General features: G+C 50.9%; 5 protein-coding genes across 5 annotated transcripts; 2 read left to right on the forward strand and 3 right to left on the reverse strand.

Annotated features, from left to right (window-relative positions):
* Positions 1-517: 517 nt before the first annotated feature.
* On the forward strand, positions 518-1,894 carry Aud_000112 (uncharacterized protein; the record flags this gene model as incomplete). The annotated part of the gene is made up of 3 exons (XM_043285628.1): positions 518-605; positions 654-1,498; positions 1,565-1,894. 3 exons carry the CDS (start codon positions 518-520, stop codon positions 1,892-1,894), a joined length of 1,263 nt encoding a protein of 420 aa, XP_043141563.1.
* Positions 1,895-2,975: 1,081 nt separating this feature from the next.
* Positions 2,976-7,787, reverse strand: Aud_000113 (uncharacterized protein; the record flags this gene model as incomplete). Its single annotated transcript, XM_043285629.1, has 9 exons — positions 2,976-3,588; positions 3,639-4,541; positions 4,588-4,711; positions 4,764-5,114; positions 5,138-6,082; positions 6,132-6,365; positions 6,423-6,929; positions 6,980-7,511; positions 7,578-7,787. 9 exons carry the CDS (start codon positions 7,785-7,787, stop codon positions 2,976-2,978), a joined length of 4,419 nt encoding a protein of 1,472 aa, XP_043141564.1.
* Positions 7,788-8,911: 1,124 nt separating this feature from the next.
* On the forward strand, positions 8,912-10,215 carry Aud_000114 (RTA1 domain-containing protein; the record flags this gene model as incomplete). The annotated part of the gene is made up of 2 exons (XM_043285630.1): positions 8,912-9,449; positions 9,509-10,215. The coding sequence occupies 2 exons, from the start codon at positions 8,912-8,914 to the stop codon at positions 10,213-10,215; spliced, it is 1,245 nt and encodes a 414-aa protein (XP_043141565.1).
* Positions 10,216-10,526: 311 nt separating this feature from the next.
* On the reverse strand, positions 10,527-11,492 carry Aud_000115 (acyl-CoA thioesterase; the record flags this gene model as incomplete). Its single annotated transcript, XM_043285631.1, has 2 exons — positions 10,527-11,306; positions 11,364-11,492. The coding sequence occupies 2 exons, from the start codon at positions 11,490-11,492 to the stop codon at positions 10,527-10,529; spliced, it is 909 nt and encodes a 302-aa protein (XP_043141566.1).
* A 2,518-nt stretch (positions 11,493-14,010) lies between these two features.
* exg9 (putative exo-beta-1,3-glucanase) lies at positions 14,011-17,821 on the reverse strand (the record flags this gene model as incomplete). The annotated part of the gene is made up of 8 exons (XM_043285632.1): positions 14,011-14,046; positions 14,242-14,694; positions 14,742-15,851; positions 15,898-16,374; positions 16,426-16,800; positions 16,847-17,265; positions 17,321-17,616; positions 17,814-17,821. The coding sequence occupies 8 exons, from the start codon at positions 17,819-17,821 to the stop codon at positions 14,011-14,013; spliced, it is 3,174 nt and encodes a 1,057-aa protein (XP_043141567.1).
* Between the last annotated feature and the right edge of the window lie 843 nt (positions 17,822-18,664).

Below are 18,664 nucleotides of genomic sequence, written 5' to 3' on the forward strand. Positions count from 1 at the left end.
CTGTCTCTCGTTTCATGTAACTTTTTACGTTGATGTTTGGTCCACTACGCCTGTCTGATATCTTCTGAACGCATTGCTACCTATTTGAGCCAGTTCATTCAATTCAATTATCGTGATGTTGATAATGCTTCCGCCTAGTTCATTGCGATTTCTCGCACGGACATCGCTCTCGTATAATCTACTTCCCTATTTGGCTAAGAGCTAAAACTCGTATACGCTTCCAAAAGCCCCTAACGTGGCTAGGGAACATTCGTCTAATGACAGTGGCTGTGCTTCCCCGCCATTCACGAGACAGTGAAACACCCTAAAGAACTTTAGCCTCCAGGCATCATTGATTCCTCTACGCATTGCCTTTTAATAGAAATGGGTCTTGGGTGTGAATCGGCCATGCTCAGTTAAGCTTGGGGGATATCTTGGTCACTTCACTTCGATGTTGGGACCTGTTATATATAACTCTGCCAGCTCACCAGGAAACTGCTCTCTGCAATGACAATCCAGCTGTCCGCATAGCGTCATCATGGATCCCTCAACGTTCATCGACCCTTACCTAACACTTCCTGATCAATTGGTGCTTCAGGAGCTACTTAAGAATGAAGAAGCAGAAAGTGTGTATCCAGTGTCCCAGTAGTGTCACAGATAACTGATAGCCACAGGCAAAACATCTAAAACATCCGAAACTGTCCAGACGCTACAGTGTCTGAACAATCCAAAGGAAGTAGGGTTCGATCCGACAGTCTTCCAGTTCTGGGATACCCATCAGTTGCGCACCCAGCTGCCGCCATTCGTCCGAAAATACGCCCTAGATCCCTATATCGCCTGGGCTCAAGAAATTGCCCGGCACCCTACAGACGTGGTTATGGTCACTCATCTGCTAGTCTATTTCGGAATATCTATTCCCAGCGCCATCTGGCTGCACTGCTACTACTTTACCTGGATCCATGGGTTGCTGCACTGGATCTTGCATGTCTGGTTCGCAGGCACGTACACCCTCATGAAGCACCAGTATGTCCATATGAACGGCGTCCTCGCCCCAAAGTATCAGGTACTCGACAGATTGTTTCCCTACTTCGTGGATCCGCTGCTGGGCCACACCTGGAACTCATACTACTACCACCACGTCAAGCATCATCATGTTGAGGGCAACGGGCCGGCAGACCTCAACTCAACCATGTGGTATGACCGCGACTCAATCACGGACTTTGCCTGCTACGTGGGCCGCTTCTTTTTCCTAATCTGGCTGGATCTGCCGCTGTACTTCCTGCGGACGGGAAAGCGGAAATATGCCCTCAAGACAGCTTTGTGGGAGGGGAGCAATTACATGCTCATCTACTTGATGTGGAGACACGTCAACCCTCGCGCCGCGTTTTGCGTGTTCATCTTACCACTGCTGACTCTTCGACTGGGCCTCATGGCGGGCAACTGGGGACAACATGCGTTTGTGGATCCTGACGATCCAGCATCCGACTTTCGGTCGAGCATCACTCTGATCGATGTTGCGGTACGTCTGCGCCTCTGCAATTGCCTAATTGCAAACTTGCAAACTAATGGTCATCGACATTTACAGAGTAACCGCTTTTGTTTCAATGACGGCTACCACACCTCACACCATCTGCACCCGCGTCGCCACTGGCGCGATCATCCTGTGGCCCTCCTGAAAGACCGAGACCGCTATGCCAACGAAAACGCGCTCGTCTTCCGAAACATTGACTACATGATGCTGACGGTCAAGTTACTACAGAAGGACTACGCCTGTCTTGCTAAGTGCATGGTGCCTCTAGGGGCGCAGCAGGCCAATATGAGCTTGCAAGAGCGGGCGGATATGTTGCGAGCTAGGACGCGTCGCTTTCCGACGGACTACCTTCACCGGTTCTCTAGGAGGGGTGCTCGATATTAGTTTGCTGTCTTACGTGGGATAGAAAACAACGCATTCATGCATCTAGTCGCATTTGTTTGGGGATACCGTAGACTGGACCTACCCGCCTTGGCTGATAAACTGAGGTAACCAAAGTGGAAACTATAGCACGACTTCAATCACCTTTGCAGGGATATATTAGGCGAAAATGGACCAGTCGCCTAATCAATAAATCTTACGCATTTTATAGTGTGTCAGAGTAATCTATTCTTCTTGGTCTGCTGGTACTTACGCCAGGGGCAGGATAGTAGTCCTTGGTATGAGATACTTACGCCGCTGGTTAGGTATCTTGATACAACGGTATTATTACGCTGAATGTTAAGGTATGAAAACATGTAATACACGAATGCATTCGAATACCAGATCGTATCGTACGAGGGGTAATACTTACCTGCAGCCATCTCCAGCCAGGCTGATCATATAACTGCGGCACCCAATCGGTGAATTTTTTAAAGCAGCACTTGGCGGATAACCCGCACTTATCCGAGAAATCACCGATAACATTCATAAGCTTAATTACATCACCTTGGCCAAGAGACTTGGCTTTTGCACAGCCGTTGCCCTGTCCGTTGCCTAGGCCCTGGACGGCCTTCCAATCAGTAACTTGGGTAGTGCGGAGTAGCCTGCGGGCGGCACAATTCGATGTGACCCTAAAAAAAAGCCACACCCTGAATGTTTTACTAGTCTCTTCACCCATTCGTCATAGTTATTCCGTAGTTAATTATATAGTGCTCGGAACTAGATTCCCCCTGACTCACCGCCGCTGGCGCAGTGGGAGGCAGGCAGGTAGCAGAACCTTGGCCAATGATACCTCGGGCTGAACCGCGTGTTCGCAAGCTGCTAGCAGGGATGTTAAGACTATTTGTGATGATACCTCGCTAGAAATTAGCTAAGCATGACAAAGGCTGGAGGCGTGATGTCAGATACATCCCAGCTGCGACTGGATGGTTAATCTCCAGGCAATGAAGGACCCTATTATCCTACTCTTGAGAGGCCGCAATTTGGTTCTAGCAGTAACAACGCGTTCTATAGTAACTCTGGGTGTGAGACAATATACACTGAACTAAATAGCGGCCAGATTCATAGTGCTGGCATTGTATAACCCCCGAAACAGACTGGGAGGGTCCCGCGCCAGCAACTCGCTGGGCGGCGCCAACTCAATAACCTCCCCCTCCGAGATGACAGCCACCCGGTCCGCATCCAGGATGGTGGTGATCCGATGCGCAATGGTGATGATTGTCCTCTCTGCAAAATGCTCACGGATGATCTTCTGCACCAGCTGATCGGTCTCCCAGTCGACGCTGGCAGTCACCTCGTCGAGAATGAGGATCGAGCCGGCCCGAACCATGGCCCGTGCCAGGCACAACAGCTGCTTCTGCCCCACACTGAAGTGATCATCAGTCAGGGAGACGCCGATGCCACCCAGTGATTCCACACTGTCCCAGAGTTTGACTTCCTTCAGGACGTGCTCGATGGCTGGGTCAGAGGCAGTGCCGAATGGGTCGATGTTTTCTCGGATTGTGCCCGATAGGAGGTGCGGCGACTGTGTGACGCAGACAAGGCGGGTATATAAGGTTTCGCGGGGGATGGTACTGATGTCGATTCCGTCAACAGTGATTGTGCCCTGGGAGACATGCAGGAGGCGGAATAGAGCTGAAACCAGGGACGATTTTCCGCTGTACATCATTAGTTACTGATTAAATAAGAGAAATCGCAAAAGACTTACCCTCCACTCCTCCCACACAGAGCTATTTTCTCGCCGTGTTGGATAGTGAGATTCAAATTCTTAATCACCATCTGCGTAGAGCCGTCATATGTGGCCGTCACATTTCGAAACTCGATATGACCCTTTTCAGGCCAGGACGGCGGAACGCTTGGGAGCGCGTCATCCTGCAAATGGCCCTCCTCCTCAGAGGTGGTATCTTTGGCAAAGGAGCGAATACGCGCCACTGCACCGATGGATATCTCCAGCTGCGTCCAGTTGGACAGCAATGTCTTGATACTGATGCTGAACTGCACGATATTGACCAGCGCAATGCCGAGGAATCCCGCGTCAACGCTGCCCTTTGTGCGCACGGCGATGGCCACGACGATCACGGCGATGGCTGCTACCACCAGATCCAGGACGAGGTTGAGCCAGCGCTGGACACAGAACAGCAGGTAAAAGGGTTTCTGAGAGATATCAAAGGCCTGGCGGTTGCGGCGCTCGAACTCGTCCTGCCATCCGAAGGCGCGGATGGTCACCAGTCCGGACAACACCTCGAGGAAGCGGGAGAACAGGGGGGCTTTGGCTTCGATGTCAAGAAGGCGCAGCTGGCGGGCGGTCCGGAGGTAGAACTTCTGTACAAGGTAGAAGACACCCAGGAGGGCCGGCAGAGCGATGCCGATGTACTTCGAAGCCACGGCGATGATGACGAGCTGGGCCACACACAGCAACAGCTCGACAGTGGTGTTGAACAGCGCCAGCGGTAGTTCCATATCCGCCAATTGCAGATCCTGCGCAAAGCGGTTGATGATGGTCCCAACATCAGTCGTTGAGAACAGCCGCAGGGGGGCATTCAGAACGGTGCTTAGGAGAGTGTTGTGAAAATGGGTCGAGGCTCGGGCAAGCATTCGCTCAGTCAGTTGCCTACACCATTAGCATCCTGCAACAGAAAGGGTGAGGAACTCCGTACCAAGCGCCGATAGCAAGTGAGACAATGGACAGGCCAGCCAGTGCAGCGTAGATACCCAAATACTGGCCCCGGTGGCTGATCGTATACTCATCGCTGGTTTGAAGCCACCATTTCACCACGAATTCTGCGGAAATTAGTGTCGATCTCTCTCAGTCTGGCATACAACGTATACTCACGAGGTAAGCTGAGACCAATAACAAACATGGCACATGCGATGACAAAGATTACTGCATTCCAAGGGTGGACAGCTTGGACATAGTACTTGTAGACAGTCATGTCTCCCGTCCGCCGTTCGCTTCCTTGAGGAGTTTCAATCAGAGAAGGCGGCCTCGAGGGTCCCAACGTTGTCTCTTCAGGAGACTCCTTCTTCTCCACGCCTATGCTAGCCGTGGGTGCGAGCGTGATCTCACTCGCGGACGCGTTCACCTCCTTGTAGGTACCTTCATCCGCCAGGCGTCCATTGCTATCGAGAACTATGATATTGTCCGCATAGGCGATCCGATGGACTGCCGGGTCAGAAATAATCTCTGCAAGGGAAGAGATTACCTACCTGCATTTGTAGCCAAAATAACAGTTGTATCTCCCTCCTTGAGCAGTCCATTGGCACCAAATAAGTTGTGGAAAATGCGCTCTTCAGTTTTTGCATCCAACCCACTGAATACATCGTCAAGCAAGAGGAGCTTCTCCTGGGCATATATAGCCCTCGCAATTCCCTGGTGGAGTAAGCCTCTACTTCTTTGCTTCTGGATATCCATCCCACTCACCAATCGTGCCTTTTGACCTCCACTCAGCGTCATTCCACTATTGCCAATGACCTCTTGGTCTCTATGAGGAAAACTCCGGATATCTTCTCGCAACGCACACGCGTCTACCACCTTGTCGTACCAGGCTTGAACAAAGAGGTTCGTCCCAAGGATATTGTGCTGGATTGTATCATTGCTAATCCACGGCGTCTGAGAGCAGAAGCTGATTCTAGAGGGAGACAATTGCAGGATGCCCTCGGTGTGGACGGTCTCGCCGAGAATGGCATGGAGCAGCGTTGTCTTGCCACACGCCACAGGTCCGACGACAAAGTTGATGCTCGATGAGAGAATCTCAATGCTAAGATCTTTGATGACAAATGGTTTCTTCTCGTCCCACCCGGCGCTAAAATCGCGCATATAGACGACTGTGTCCCTCTGTTTCTCCGTTTCGCCGAACGAGGGGTAGGACAGCAACGGGGATGACAGCCGCCTCGTTCCAGCATTATTATCCTGCTCGGGGGCACATGCGGCAGATTTAGACAAATATTCGCCGATGCGCTGCAAGGCTCCGACAGCAGTGACTACCCCGGCAAAGGCGTCGAGAATAAGCGCCATCGGAGTCTGCAGCAGGGCCAACAGCGACAAGGAGGTATACGCTTTGTCGTAGTCGAGAACACGGGTTCCATCTCGGATGGCTAGAAGAGTGTACATCGTGAACGCCAATAAGGGACCGGAGGCAGCAGTGGTAAACGCTTAGACTGTCAACTTTTGGACCCTGGGTAAAGGGGGAATCTCACCTACACAACGTCACAATAGCTACCAACGCCTTCTTGAAGGGTCGCGATTCTGAAACCTCTTGGGCTCGCAGACCTTGTAGCTTCGACGCCATGGGAGCCTGCAACCCGCTCAGCCTGATCTCCTTCATGCTCTTGAGCATTTCCGATGTCACTTGAACTCTCTCTTGAATGGCTTCGAGCCAACGACGCTGACGTGCTCCCATGGTGCTCGCTACTCCGAGGCCAAACACACTGCATACTTTTTATCTCGTCAGCAACGGACTTGCATTTCCTATATTTAGAAAGTTTAACGTACCCACAAAGATACCAGCCGGCGCCACCGCAGCGACGCCGAGCTGCCGCTGCAACAGCCAAAGTGCAAGAGCGACGTCAATTGGACTGCCCCAAATTTCGTGAACATACCGCAGCCCAGAGCTAATCCGCTCAATGTCGACGCTCATGAGGGTGAGTGCGGCAGAATCGCGGACCGAACCAACATCCAGACGCAGGGTCTGCCGGTACACCAGGGGAACAAGGCTGTTGCGTATCATGGTGATAAGCCGGTATGTCTTGTGTTGATTATTGGCTCGTGTGATGGCAAGGCCGATGTAAATGAGGACGGTGGCGGCGATGAGACCGGTGCCGTAGTCAGCAGTCAGCGCGCCGTTGGGTTCAGTGATGTAGCTAATGATCCTAGTCAACAGGAAAGGTTGGGCAAAGGTGAAACCTGTCAGCGCGAGACGAGGGATGACCGCGGCGAGAATAGCCCACCGATGGTGGACGAGAAGCAGGAGAATCATCGCCGACGACGATTTGAAGACCACTACCAGCGTGTCAGTTAACAGTGTTTTAAACAATTGGCAAATACCATACCAGCGTCCCATTTTCTTGCAAATACATCCGCGTCTGTCTCATTAGTCACACGTTCATCGATAGTAGTTAGTTTCTCGACCTCCAGGACCTCCTTGAAGCCGTGGACCAGCAACGGATTGAGCCACCAGAAGAAACTCCGATTGAATACGTTGCCAGTGGTCTCGCTGGGTAGCGGATTCAGATCCTGGGTCTGATGCCCTGCCTTCTCCAGGCATTCCAAGATGAACTTGACGGTATCACATCCCAGACCGACGACAAAGACAATAAAGAACGTCCTGGTTTGCACTGCCCAAATTGTTCGAGCACGAACCGCATCCAAGGGAATACATGAGCCCAAAAAAAGCGTCAAGACAGTTGACGGCCTCGGCGACCGACGATGCTGCCAATATGACAGGGCAAGCGCTGAGATAGAGGCCGCTGCAGATATCGCCGCGGCGGCGATCGTGGCACGAGTCTTGGGGACATGGAGGTCGGGAATGACAAGAAGAATGAGGAGCGCGACTTTGACGACCGTGGAAATGAGATGGCTTAGCTATGTGCATGGTCTTAGTTTCACCCTACGGGCCTGTATGTCCATATCTCAGCAATCCAGTCTTACCAGCTTTACGTAGAGAACAGGACCAGTGGTGGAACCCTGAGGCCGTTGAGTCGCTAATCGATATAACTGCAACGGCAGAGTCAAAAGAAGGATACTGCAAGGAGCAATGACAAAGAATCCCTCCTCAAACAACAGAGTAAAGTCGAATCCATTTCGACAGTCTGCAGCCACTGTTGGGCCAAAGACATTCTCAGCGGCGATGGAACACATCACCAGCAGTCACCGAGCCCAGTGGATCTAATCGAATCTGCCTACAGCAAGAAAGAATAGGGCATAAAACAGGAGGCTGGGGATAAAGCCATTATTCATATTGAAAATGCAGCTAAAAAGTAGTACGTATCCCGCCTTCCTCTCTCTCATCAATTCTGCTGTGCTGGTGCTGACAGCCCAATAGCACTACCTGCTGCACAGCCATACAAACGCCAGAATTTGTGCTTAAGTGTGAGTAAATCCTTTGAGCTTGGCTTCCATGATCTGGGTTGATGTGGAGTACCAGTAATATGAAGTTTGTGCTGCTATTAAGATGCTAGCGCCTAGTGCTTACTTCTCTCCATCAGCTGAGCTATGTGGCCCCTTACGTGGTAGGAGATGTTGCATCGATACAGAAATGGTCTGCTACATCGCTTATTACAGGGTCCATGTACTCTAGACAAACAGTCTAGACTCGTAGAATACGGGTGGCCGATTTTAGCCTAAGACTGTGCCACAATACATACTATGTCAGATTCCTTGGGCAATCTAACCCAGGCTCCTACGTAAAACTGAAACTAAGCTAGACTACAAGCAAAATAGCCTGATTCAGCTCTTTTTTGCTCTGTTATTTACCAATTACCAGTTACTGAACGACTAAGAACAAATTCGGTAGCCTAACAAGAATCCAATCAACGACCGTGTCCCATTCCCCCTCCACGACTCTTTGACGCCTAATCACCGAGTCTTAACCCAATAAATCCTCTTGATATAGATCGAATCTGAAGGCACAATAGCCGCCATGCGCTGTGACTGGTCCATTTGCCAGATGCTCACACATACAACCCTGCATCTCTTGCTGACTCCGGAAATAGAATCAGGAGGCGGCATGGCGGATCACTGTGTATCACAACAGCAGCAGCAACAACAAAAAGCACAACAAAGATTGCTGCAATCATCCAAATACAAATCTAGGTTTAAATCACGGCTGTCCTTGGAGTGTATGGGGAAGCGCCTACCAATTTTCTTATCTCTTTTCTATGCTCCTTGACTTGTGTCACCTTCGGCTTTTATTGTGATTGAATAGCTCGCTGTCATCGATCTTCCCATTCTTTTTCTGGTCGCTCAAACCAACTCATTCAGATATGCGTCTGCAAGTGTCGTTACTTTATCTGTTGCTCATTTCTGCAATTGGAGTGCTTGCTGTGCCTGCGCCGACTCCTGCGCCGACTCCTGCGCCGATTTCTGCTCCCACTCTTGCTCCGACTACAACTGACGTCGCCAGTCTCCAGCAGAGAGCCCCAGATGATTATGACCCCCATATCACAATTGACATTCCCACGATCAAGCCCTTCAGTCTGTCGCTGGATCTGCCTTCCAACACCTGCACACCTACCGTTACTCCCGATGCGAATGGCTACGTGCCGCCGAGCGAGTGCAATGCCCTCTACCAGTACTACCCTTCCTTTGGCGCTGCACTCGCCTTTTCCGTCCTCTTCGGTATCCTGATGATCGCGCATTTTGTCCAGGCCACTGTTCACAAGGCAGGGTTCGTCTGGGTCATCTTGATGAGTGCGGCATGGGAGTGTATCGGGTTCCTGACACGCACACTGAGTACGCGGAATCAGCAGGACACTACTCTTGCCACAATCACTCAGTTGTTCATTCTTCTGTCTCCATTGTGTACGCCTTTCCCGTCAATTTCTCGTCTTGATTCAGATAGGTGCTAACCATCGCTTCAGGGGTCAATGCATTCGACTACATGGTTCTGGCTCGGATGATCCATTTCTTTCTACCGGACCGTCGAATAGGCATCTTCAATCCCTCCCTGCTCGCCATGATCTTTGTCCTCTTGGACCTGGGATCCTTCGTTATCCAATTGATTGGAGGTGGCATGGCTGGGCCCGGGGCGGATCAAGCCACGATGATGAAGGGTGTTCACATCTACATGGGGGGCATTGGTATCCAACAGTTCTTCATTGTTCTCTTCCTCTTTATCGCAGTCCAATTTCACCGCCAGATGCTCCACCTAGATCGCCAGGGAAGACTGGTCGGAATCAAGACGAAATGGAGAGGCTTACTGTATGCGTTATACGCGAGTCTGCTGTTCATTACTGTGCGCATCATCTATCGGCTGGTGGAATTCTCCTCAGGGACCGACGCTTCAAACCCCATTCCACGGCACGAATGGTACTTGTACGTTTTCGACGCAGTGCCCATGTGGTTTGCCATTATGGTCTGGAACGTGGTACATCCCGGGGCCATCATCAGAGGTCCCGACGCAAAGATGCCCCCAAGCCCTCTGCGCAAGATCTTTTGCTGCGCATGCTGTTGTTCCTGCTGCAAAAAGCGAAAGCACAAGGACATGCAGAAGATCCCGACTAATGACCACCTAGGAGGAGACGAGATGTTGCCACTGCGTGAGCGGGCGGCATCCCCTTACAGATGATGCTCACCGGCGTTTGTTCTTGATTGCAGTTCAAGTTTCATGCTTTTACTTTGTTCGAGGATACTTCTCTTTACCCCAGATTTACGTGTTGATAGTTCATTATATTCTTACGTTGAGCTTGCCACCACCACAGTGATAGAAACAAGGTCTGTGGTCTGGTATGACTTTGTTTCATTTTGGACCTTCACTTCATGTATATCTAGAGTTTCCTACTCTCGACGGATATCATTCATAATATTCGCCAAAAGTCTATATATATGCAGGTGCACGAGACGCTGGACATCACCGTTATCTAAATTCTCAGCTCGAGGCTACAGATCAGCGTATCGCCCCAATACCGAAGATGCTGCAACCCCAAAGTGCGAAGGGAGAGTATCTAATCCGTGAAAAAATCGTGCAACCTCCAATGCTCGACCTCTTTCACTGACAAATGCCCTCTCGTCCCCTCCAGCATCCTTCGCGCTCTTCGTTGCCGGGTACAACCCATTGCAGACAAGTGCATCTTCTGGTGGGACTGTCATCCTCCCGTCCTTGAACACGTATCGACTGAGAGAAGAAGCCAAAATAGCCTTATTGGGATCAAACTCCTTTCCCTTCTTTGCTTCCTCATCCAGGGACTTCATGACTGCAACGCCAGTCCCCGGGAGAACAAAGTAGCTCACAATGTAGAGCCACTTATCGTCCCAAGCAAGCACGCGAGACCAGATTTCAAACCGCTGGAGCGGTTTAATTTCTCGCTTGAAGACGCAGGATACTCCTCCGAGCGCAATGTTCAATGTCTTCTCCTGGTTATGCTTGCTTACTGCTTTCCCGTCCGAGGTTGGCTTCCACCGCGGTAAACCACCAAAGAGCCGCATTAGCAACTGGGCACGATTGATGTCCAGGTCAGAGAAGAAGGTGCTGTTGGACTTGTGCATGTTATAGTCGCAGTCAATGGGAGAATTGCGATGGGTCGTGACAAGGTAGGAAAAGAGACGAGGGATTCCCTCTGCAACTGTGACGACCTTGCCATTGCGCTTGGTATCGTTCGTCTCGGGCTTTGCGTCTTTGGCGAGAAAGTATTGGGTAAATAGGCCTTTGATTAACCGCACCTAGGATAGTAAGTCATGGCTGGATCACGGCTCCTACAGCGCGACAAGAAGACATACATGCCAGAACCCGACCACACCCTTCAGGTTTACCAGAATCAATCCGGCTATTGCTATCGAAACGGCATATTGGGTATAGGAAAAGCTGCTTGCGCAGTTCTCCAGACCTAGCGTGCTCAACACTGACATTTCGAGGGGCTGGAGTTGAAGGAGATTCAGGACGGCAGGTCAGACAACGCAAAAGTCCACAGCAGCAGTTGACAGCACTCCTACAACCCGTCCCCACGGAGTGTTTCATTCACCTGTCTGGGAGCCCCAATGTGAAAATGCTGTAAGCGCCTTGGCTAATTCCCAGTCTCAGCTGAGAAGTGCATCAACCAACAAGACCCTAACCTGATATGGATAAGCAGGGAGTCTGCACAATATGCAGATTACCTCGAGGATCATTTTCCTATTTAGTCCATTTACTCTCTTTTTATCATAGATTTCTCGCCTGTAAGCAACGTATATTACGCGACGCTAAGAAACACCCATCGTGTATTGGTATTTTACGTCAGAATTGTCTTGGTGTATCGAGTAATAAAGGTAATATAACAATACACCCCGTACTGTAACCATATGTATTTCAGGGTAGGTGAAATCCGCTGTATCTGTATGCATACATTATTAATGAGATGTGGTATACTTCAAAATTGCATCATCTCGCAAGACTCGCCTCAGCTGCTGGTGAGATTTTAGGATGCAGAGTTTTCTTTGGCTTCTGCACGCATCTGCGGAGCATCGTTACGCAATCTAAAGCTAACGTTGACTCACTTGGCTGTAGGTCCAAATCCCGCAGGTCCAAATCCATAGCTTGATTCGATCCCTCATCTGATGCCAGAGTGCATGTATTTCAATATGTTTCAGTTTAACCGAAGAAGGCGCAGTAGATTCGCCGCATGACTTGAAGGAATAGGACGGGATATGCTCTTGGTGAGCCATTGAGATTCTCCACTGCGAGACTATTCCTGCCATTGTGGTGGTTGTTGGGATTGAGGCTACCTGCGTGCGTGCGTGATTTCATGCTAGTGATTATGGCTGCATGTCCACCCTAATGCTGTGATGTCAGCCCTAATGCTGTGGATATAGTCCTTGCGTCTCGGTATCAGCACGTGGATGAATGGAGGCTCAGGAAGCCGGGTAATGTGCCGTGAGGAGGATTCCGATCTCGACTCTGGATATGCTGGAAGTGTGGCCTGGTTCAAAGGAAGTTGAGCAGGAGAGAGCGCGTATTCTCACCTAATGCCGGATTGAAGCGGATAGAGTAGAAGGATTACATTTGTGGCATGTTGGTAGCCTCAGTAAACCATGACCGAATTTTGAGGGGCTGCTATCATTGACCTCTCATAGTCTCCATCGCGTGTGAAGCCATTTTTCGTGTCTATTCCATACTTTCCACCGCATCGAGGCAACAATACTCGTCGTGGACCATGTAGACTCGCAGCGAGATCTCAAAGCATTGCGCTAAATCACCCAAATCTTCTACGGCACGCTCAATTTCCAGCTCTACCAATACAAGACCGCCCAATGCAGCAACTCTGGATTTCAGTGGGCGGTGAAGCATGTCTATACTGAGGCAGCTAAGAAGGAAATCAAAGCAGAGGCAGATTTACACCCTAAGGAAACTGTAAAAGAGCGGGTTCTACCATTCATGTCGCTGCTGGACGTGGTCAGACGACGAGCATGGGATGCTCAATGAGCTGGGTCTCGGCTTCAATGTGACAGATTATTCCAGCGGCTTTCTCCATCTTGCAGTTCAGAAGGGGCACCTCGCTACTGTGAAGCGTGTCCTCAACCGAGGGGCCGATGCTGACATTCAGGCCGATTGTTCCTCGCTCGCTATTGAGCCCATGGATCGCTGTTGCTTTATTACGGCGCAAGCATTTGCTGCAAATGCCAATATCTGAGGGACGTCGCAGCCAAGAAAAACCGGGCAGTGATCATGCGCTTCTAGTTAGGTGCGCTGCTATTTCAGACGAGGCTGGCCGTAGGCATGCCGAGGGCAATCTACAGGTTTACTAGGGATGATCTTGTGAGGTCTGGAGTCCTCACAGCGGATGGCTATCTTTTGTGCCGTGAGAGGCTTTATTCTGGTAGTTGACACAGATCTCAGTTTACTTGGGCTTCCAAGATACAGCTGATCACAGTGTGTTGGGACACCATTGCGGTTTGTTTTCAATCTTCACAGTTCCTCTGCATTCCACCCAGGCAATCAATTCGAAGTGGCCTTGCAGTCTCTGTGCCAAACCGAGTCCCATTGGCCCCTCTCACCATCTGTCGTTCTTTATCTGAGATACGAGAGCTGGGGTGATGTGGGGATAGTGCTAGAAACATCAGTGTCCCTCCAACCACCCCGACTATGCCCATGGTGTGCACGATTGCGCGTTCCGTGTCAAACAAACTACAGACACACGAAATGGCAGGGGATTAGTTCATGCAAGAAGAACGCACTTAGCGGCTGGTCTGGGGATGCGAGTTGATGTAGTACCTTCCAAAGCCATTCTGAGAAAATTATATACTGGAGTGCCACACTGCTCCGGAAGATCTTCAAATAGAGAGACGTTTGCGTTGGGCAGTGGAAGCTATGCCAAACTAGCCGCCTCCTTGCGGGAGTAAGTCAAAGTATTGCTGGTTTTTGAAGTTCACGAGTCAACATGATGTTATTATCTCAGCGCAAAGCCCTATCTCCTTGTATCCACATCGACTGGTAGTAAATGAATAGGAACATATATGAGATTAGTATTCTACGGTTCATAAACGTGTGGAAGTAACCATAAGGCGAGGTGATCAGGTAATGGCTATCTTGGTTATACAGAAAGAGTGACATTAGCCAACAATAATAGGCCATGAAATGAAGCGATGAGCATTCCACGATTCGGTAAGATCGTCTACGGCATACTACCGTATTGAGATTCCGCAGGTATTCATCACCTCCAGCCACAAGCAGCTCTGTACCCGTGGCCATCATTACCATTCCATCCCTAGCCTCGTTAGTCTCATGCTCCTCTATCCCGAAGAGAAGACTCACCTGCAATCTGTTGGCCACATCACTGACATACGAAGCAGTAGCCCCCTGGGGATCATTCAGATCGTTGAAATTGATGCTGCCCGAGTTGTAGCCCCGGAGCACATTGTACGGGTTACCACCGGTGTTGGCCCCAACATTCTCATTGTTGAACCATTGGACGAGACCGCCGCCTTGTGCCGTGCCTTGTGTACCGTCGATGATCATCTGGGTGATGCTTCCTTGAGGATTGTTGGGATCGAACGACACCGACCCCGCATAGGCCTGCATCAGCCCGCAGTTCTGCACGCCGTTATTCGTGCAGCCGACGTACACATTGCCGCTAGACTGTGAGGTGTTAGCATTGGTCCAAGAGGATAGAGGCTCTGACATACCTCCTGCATAACTACTGCCAGGATCAATCGAGGATCGACCTTGGCCGCGGCAGATACTTCGACGATGGCATTCCAGATATCTCCCTGGATGGGGCCCGACTCGACCAGTGCCATGGAGGTCTGTTGGTTTAGATTAAACATCGCCGTGAAGCCCATCCAGTTCTCTAGGGGTGGGAAGTTAGCAGCCGACCCACCGAAGCAGTAGTAATATTCGGGATCCTGGTATGCGGCTGCGCCGTTGGTCAGAGAAGAGCTGTACCAGTTTAACCCGTTACCGGTAACCACGGCGCCGTTCCCATCGCCGGTGCTGGGCGTGCCATCGCCGGAGCCGGGCGTGCCACTGCTTGTGTCGCCGTTGTGGAGGTACGCGGCGACGACACCGCCCCATCCGCCATAGTTGTCACTTTCCTTTGCGGCGGCAACAGTGTTCTCGAGCACGATGTTGCTGATAGCCTTGACATTGGTACCGTAGAGATACACCGAGCCAGCCGACGACAGGATGCGGACGGCGTTCGCCTGGCAGTCTCCATTACATCCACCGTTGTTGTTGAAAAACGCCCAGACGCAGCCTCCATAGAGGAACAAGTTCGAGGAGCCACGGATGCGCTCAAACAGCGCCATGCGGCATCCTGCATCGCCGGCAGCGCAGTTGCTGAAGTTGGGATCGCTGGCGATCAGGTTCGAGGACCATGGCGCAGGGGCCAGATCGGGATTCCCCCAGCCCTGCCAGTAGGGGGTTTCGCTCTGCTGGAAGGCGGAGAAGACGTTCTGGGCGTACTCAAAGTTGTACTGGTAGAGGGTGTGGTGTTCCATAGCCGTTCCGACCAGCCAGGTGCCCTTGGTGGCTTCGACGAGGAGACCACGGCCGGTGGCGATGGTGGTTGTGCCACCATTGCCGTCCAGGTCGTGGTCTGCGGTCCAACCCCACATGTTCTCAATATATGCAGAGGAAGTACTGGTCAGATGGAGCAGGCCCCAGGCGGCTTTGCACTGGTCTGGAGTGCCGTAGCAGTTAGTCTGTACTTTGGAGCCGACTGCACCGCCGATACGGAAATGCGTGTTCCAGAATCCCACGTCGCCAGGAGCTGCTCCGGCAATGTTTACCTCGACCTATCTACAGTTAGCGGTAGCTCCAAACATAGTGACGGTAACCTACCAATTTGCAGCCCTGGAGGACATCGGCAACTGTAAACAGCATATCTGTAAACTGGGCGACGCCCACGTCACCCGCATTGCCCACCTTGACCATTGTCGTCGGAGCATTAGGATTCCAGAAGTTGGACCCCGTAGCACTGATAGCCGACGCGTACGCATCTCCGACAATGATCGAACCGGCCGGGACGAAAATCGTCCCCGTCACAATGTACGTACCGGCCGGGAAGTAAATGATCTTGCATCCAGCATACTGAGCCAGGATGGCGTTGATGTTGGCCGTGTCGTCGGTGGCGCCATCTCCCTTAACAGGGAGACCGCTCACAGTCTTGATATTGATAAACTGGCTGGAGGAGTACTGAGCGTATGTCGGCGGTGCCTTGGTAAAGTACTTGGAATTGGCTCCGAGAAGAACATTTGCACGAGGGGTGGTTACTCGCGTGCCCTGCTCTTTCGCAGGGGTGGTAGCTCCTCCGGAGTACTGACATCCTGTGAGCCGACAGGTCAAGAATCCAGGGGAAGATCGACTCACCATGTTTCCATGCACCCAGGTGTTTGTCACCGAGCCAGAGAGTACCGCATTGTTGTTAAGCGAGACGGTGCTGCCGCTGTTGGTGCACTGCACATTCTCCAGAATGATCGAGTTCTGAGCACTACCACCAGCGTTGGAGGAGACGATCATGTTACCGAGAGAACTGCCGCTGGAATCGATGACAGTCAGCGAGCCAGAGATTCCACTGGCATCGATACCGGTGGCACCGTTTGAGAGATTGCAGTCGAGACAGACGAGCTGAAATGCGCCGGCCTTGATACCGACGTTGGCTCCGTTGATGGTGATGCCCTTGAGGATCCATTGTTGGCCGCTCAACTCCAGGCCAATCGCACCACCATTGAAGGTAAGATCGTTCTGTAGAAGTCATTATGTATCCTTGCATGATGATAACCAAACTGACCAGAATGATATTGCTGTTAGAGTCGTACTGGCTTGTCACGCCAACATGGTTCGAATAGTTCGGCATGTTGAACACAACATTCGTCAGCTGCGTGGCCTGAGAGACGGTCCAGTCCAACAAGGTGATTGACCTGGACGCAGCAACGCTCGTAGAATCAATAATCACATTCTTGAAGCCAATGTAAAAGTTGATCGTGCCGCCCAGCTTGTTATCTTTTCCGTAGACGATATGATCGGTGGGGAAATTGGCGCTAGCCTTGAGAGTAGGTGGATTGAGAGCATCGCCCACAATTACCGTACCGACATAGAGCTGAAGACTTCGCTCCATTAGATACGTTCCAGCTGGGAGGTAGATGATTGCAGGTTGACCAGTGGTGCCCATGGAGTGGCTAGCCCGGTTAGGGCCATTGGAGGCCCCAGCTACTGACCGTTAGCAACTTTCCGGACGACATACGCGCAAGACAGAAGGGTATACCGTTGATGGCATTCTGAATAGCTGCTGAAGCATCGGTAGCACCGGTGTTGTCGGCTCCAAAGTCGGTCACCACGTTGCGAAAGACCTTGTAGTTGTTCTTGTAGGTCGAGTCCAAGAAAGACGACTGGCCGTTGTGAGTAATCGTCTCATACCAGAACTTGCTGGGACTGTCCGGAGATGGACCTCCACAGCTTGCTCGTTTATGGTTATCATGGCTTGTCAGGTTTCCCGTAGAGCCTTGAGTAACCGGGTCCCAGGGACGGGCGGTTTTGTTTTGAATTGGGAAAGGAATGGTTCTAAATCCTGTCAGAATCCAAACATTCTATGTGCGAGGAAGGTGGCTTGCTGTTTATGGGGAACATAGTCAAGAGAAGGAATCCATTGTTCGACATTGAAAGTGCTAAAGTTGGAAGGAGCTTGCAAATGAGTGTCAGTCGGAAGAGCTGTCGAAAGAATCGAGAAAGAAAGACTCGAGGTCAGAAGCCAAGCGAACCTCGCCATTATGACAGGACCAGCCGTGAGAGGAGAGAATGAAAGGAGTGTCTGTCCTGGCAATGGAGCAGATGTTCACCACTACATCTTGGACGTATTTATACATGGAGAGCTGGTCTGACCTCCAGCTGAAGATTTGAAGAAGCAGTATGGGGGCCATGCTAGCTCCAACGACTGAAGTACTCCGTACCAATCATTGCAGCGTTTTTCTGCCATCGGGCCTGGGATACCCTTTTCGGAAAAGCTGAAGTTTAAGCAGACGTATTGTAGAGATGAAGAGTCAATTGGGATGCGACATGGCTGGCACATAATAAGCAAGCCAGCACTTAGCGCAGGTACAATGTCACCTCACTAATCTGAGTTAGGAAATTGGTCTATTGTCACTCGGCTCTAACGCAGGAACATCTACCAATGGAACAGTCAATCGTAGGTCTAGATTAGGAAACCTCCATGTGATGTTCTTCACATTCCATTTGATGCATTATTAGCCTAGTAATCCTGCCTCTCTCCTCGCTATCTATAGTTCTTTAAGTAATCATGAATAATATGATCCGGGTTTAGCGGCTGAGTCTGAAACTACGTGCGGAGTAGTCCGCTGTAGTGCATGTCGACTAGGTGGGAGGGTCGGGTAGAGAGGAGGCACAGAGATGATTGGTATATTTGGCCCACTGCGGAAATTACGTTCTCAAGCTTTCAGCTGAGTCTTATCTGAACAGGCAGTTCGTATCAAATCAACTGTCGGTAATCCTAACTCTGGAACTCGGAAAGACAAGCATCATCAAGCGTAGTGGGGCACTTGGCAGATTCAGGAGATCGACTCTTTTCATTCTTTTTCATATGCAAATAATAATG

Source organism: Aspergillus udagawae, assembly GCF_001078395.1.
Source record: "Aspergillus udagawae IFM 46973 DNA, scaffold_1, whole genome shotgun sequence".
NCBI classification, from domain to species: Eukaryota; Fungi; Ascomycota; class Eurotiomycetes; order Eurotiales; family Aspergillaceae; genus Aspergillus; species Aspergillus udagawae.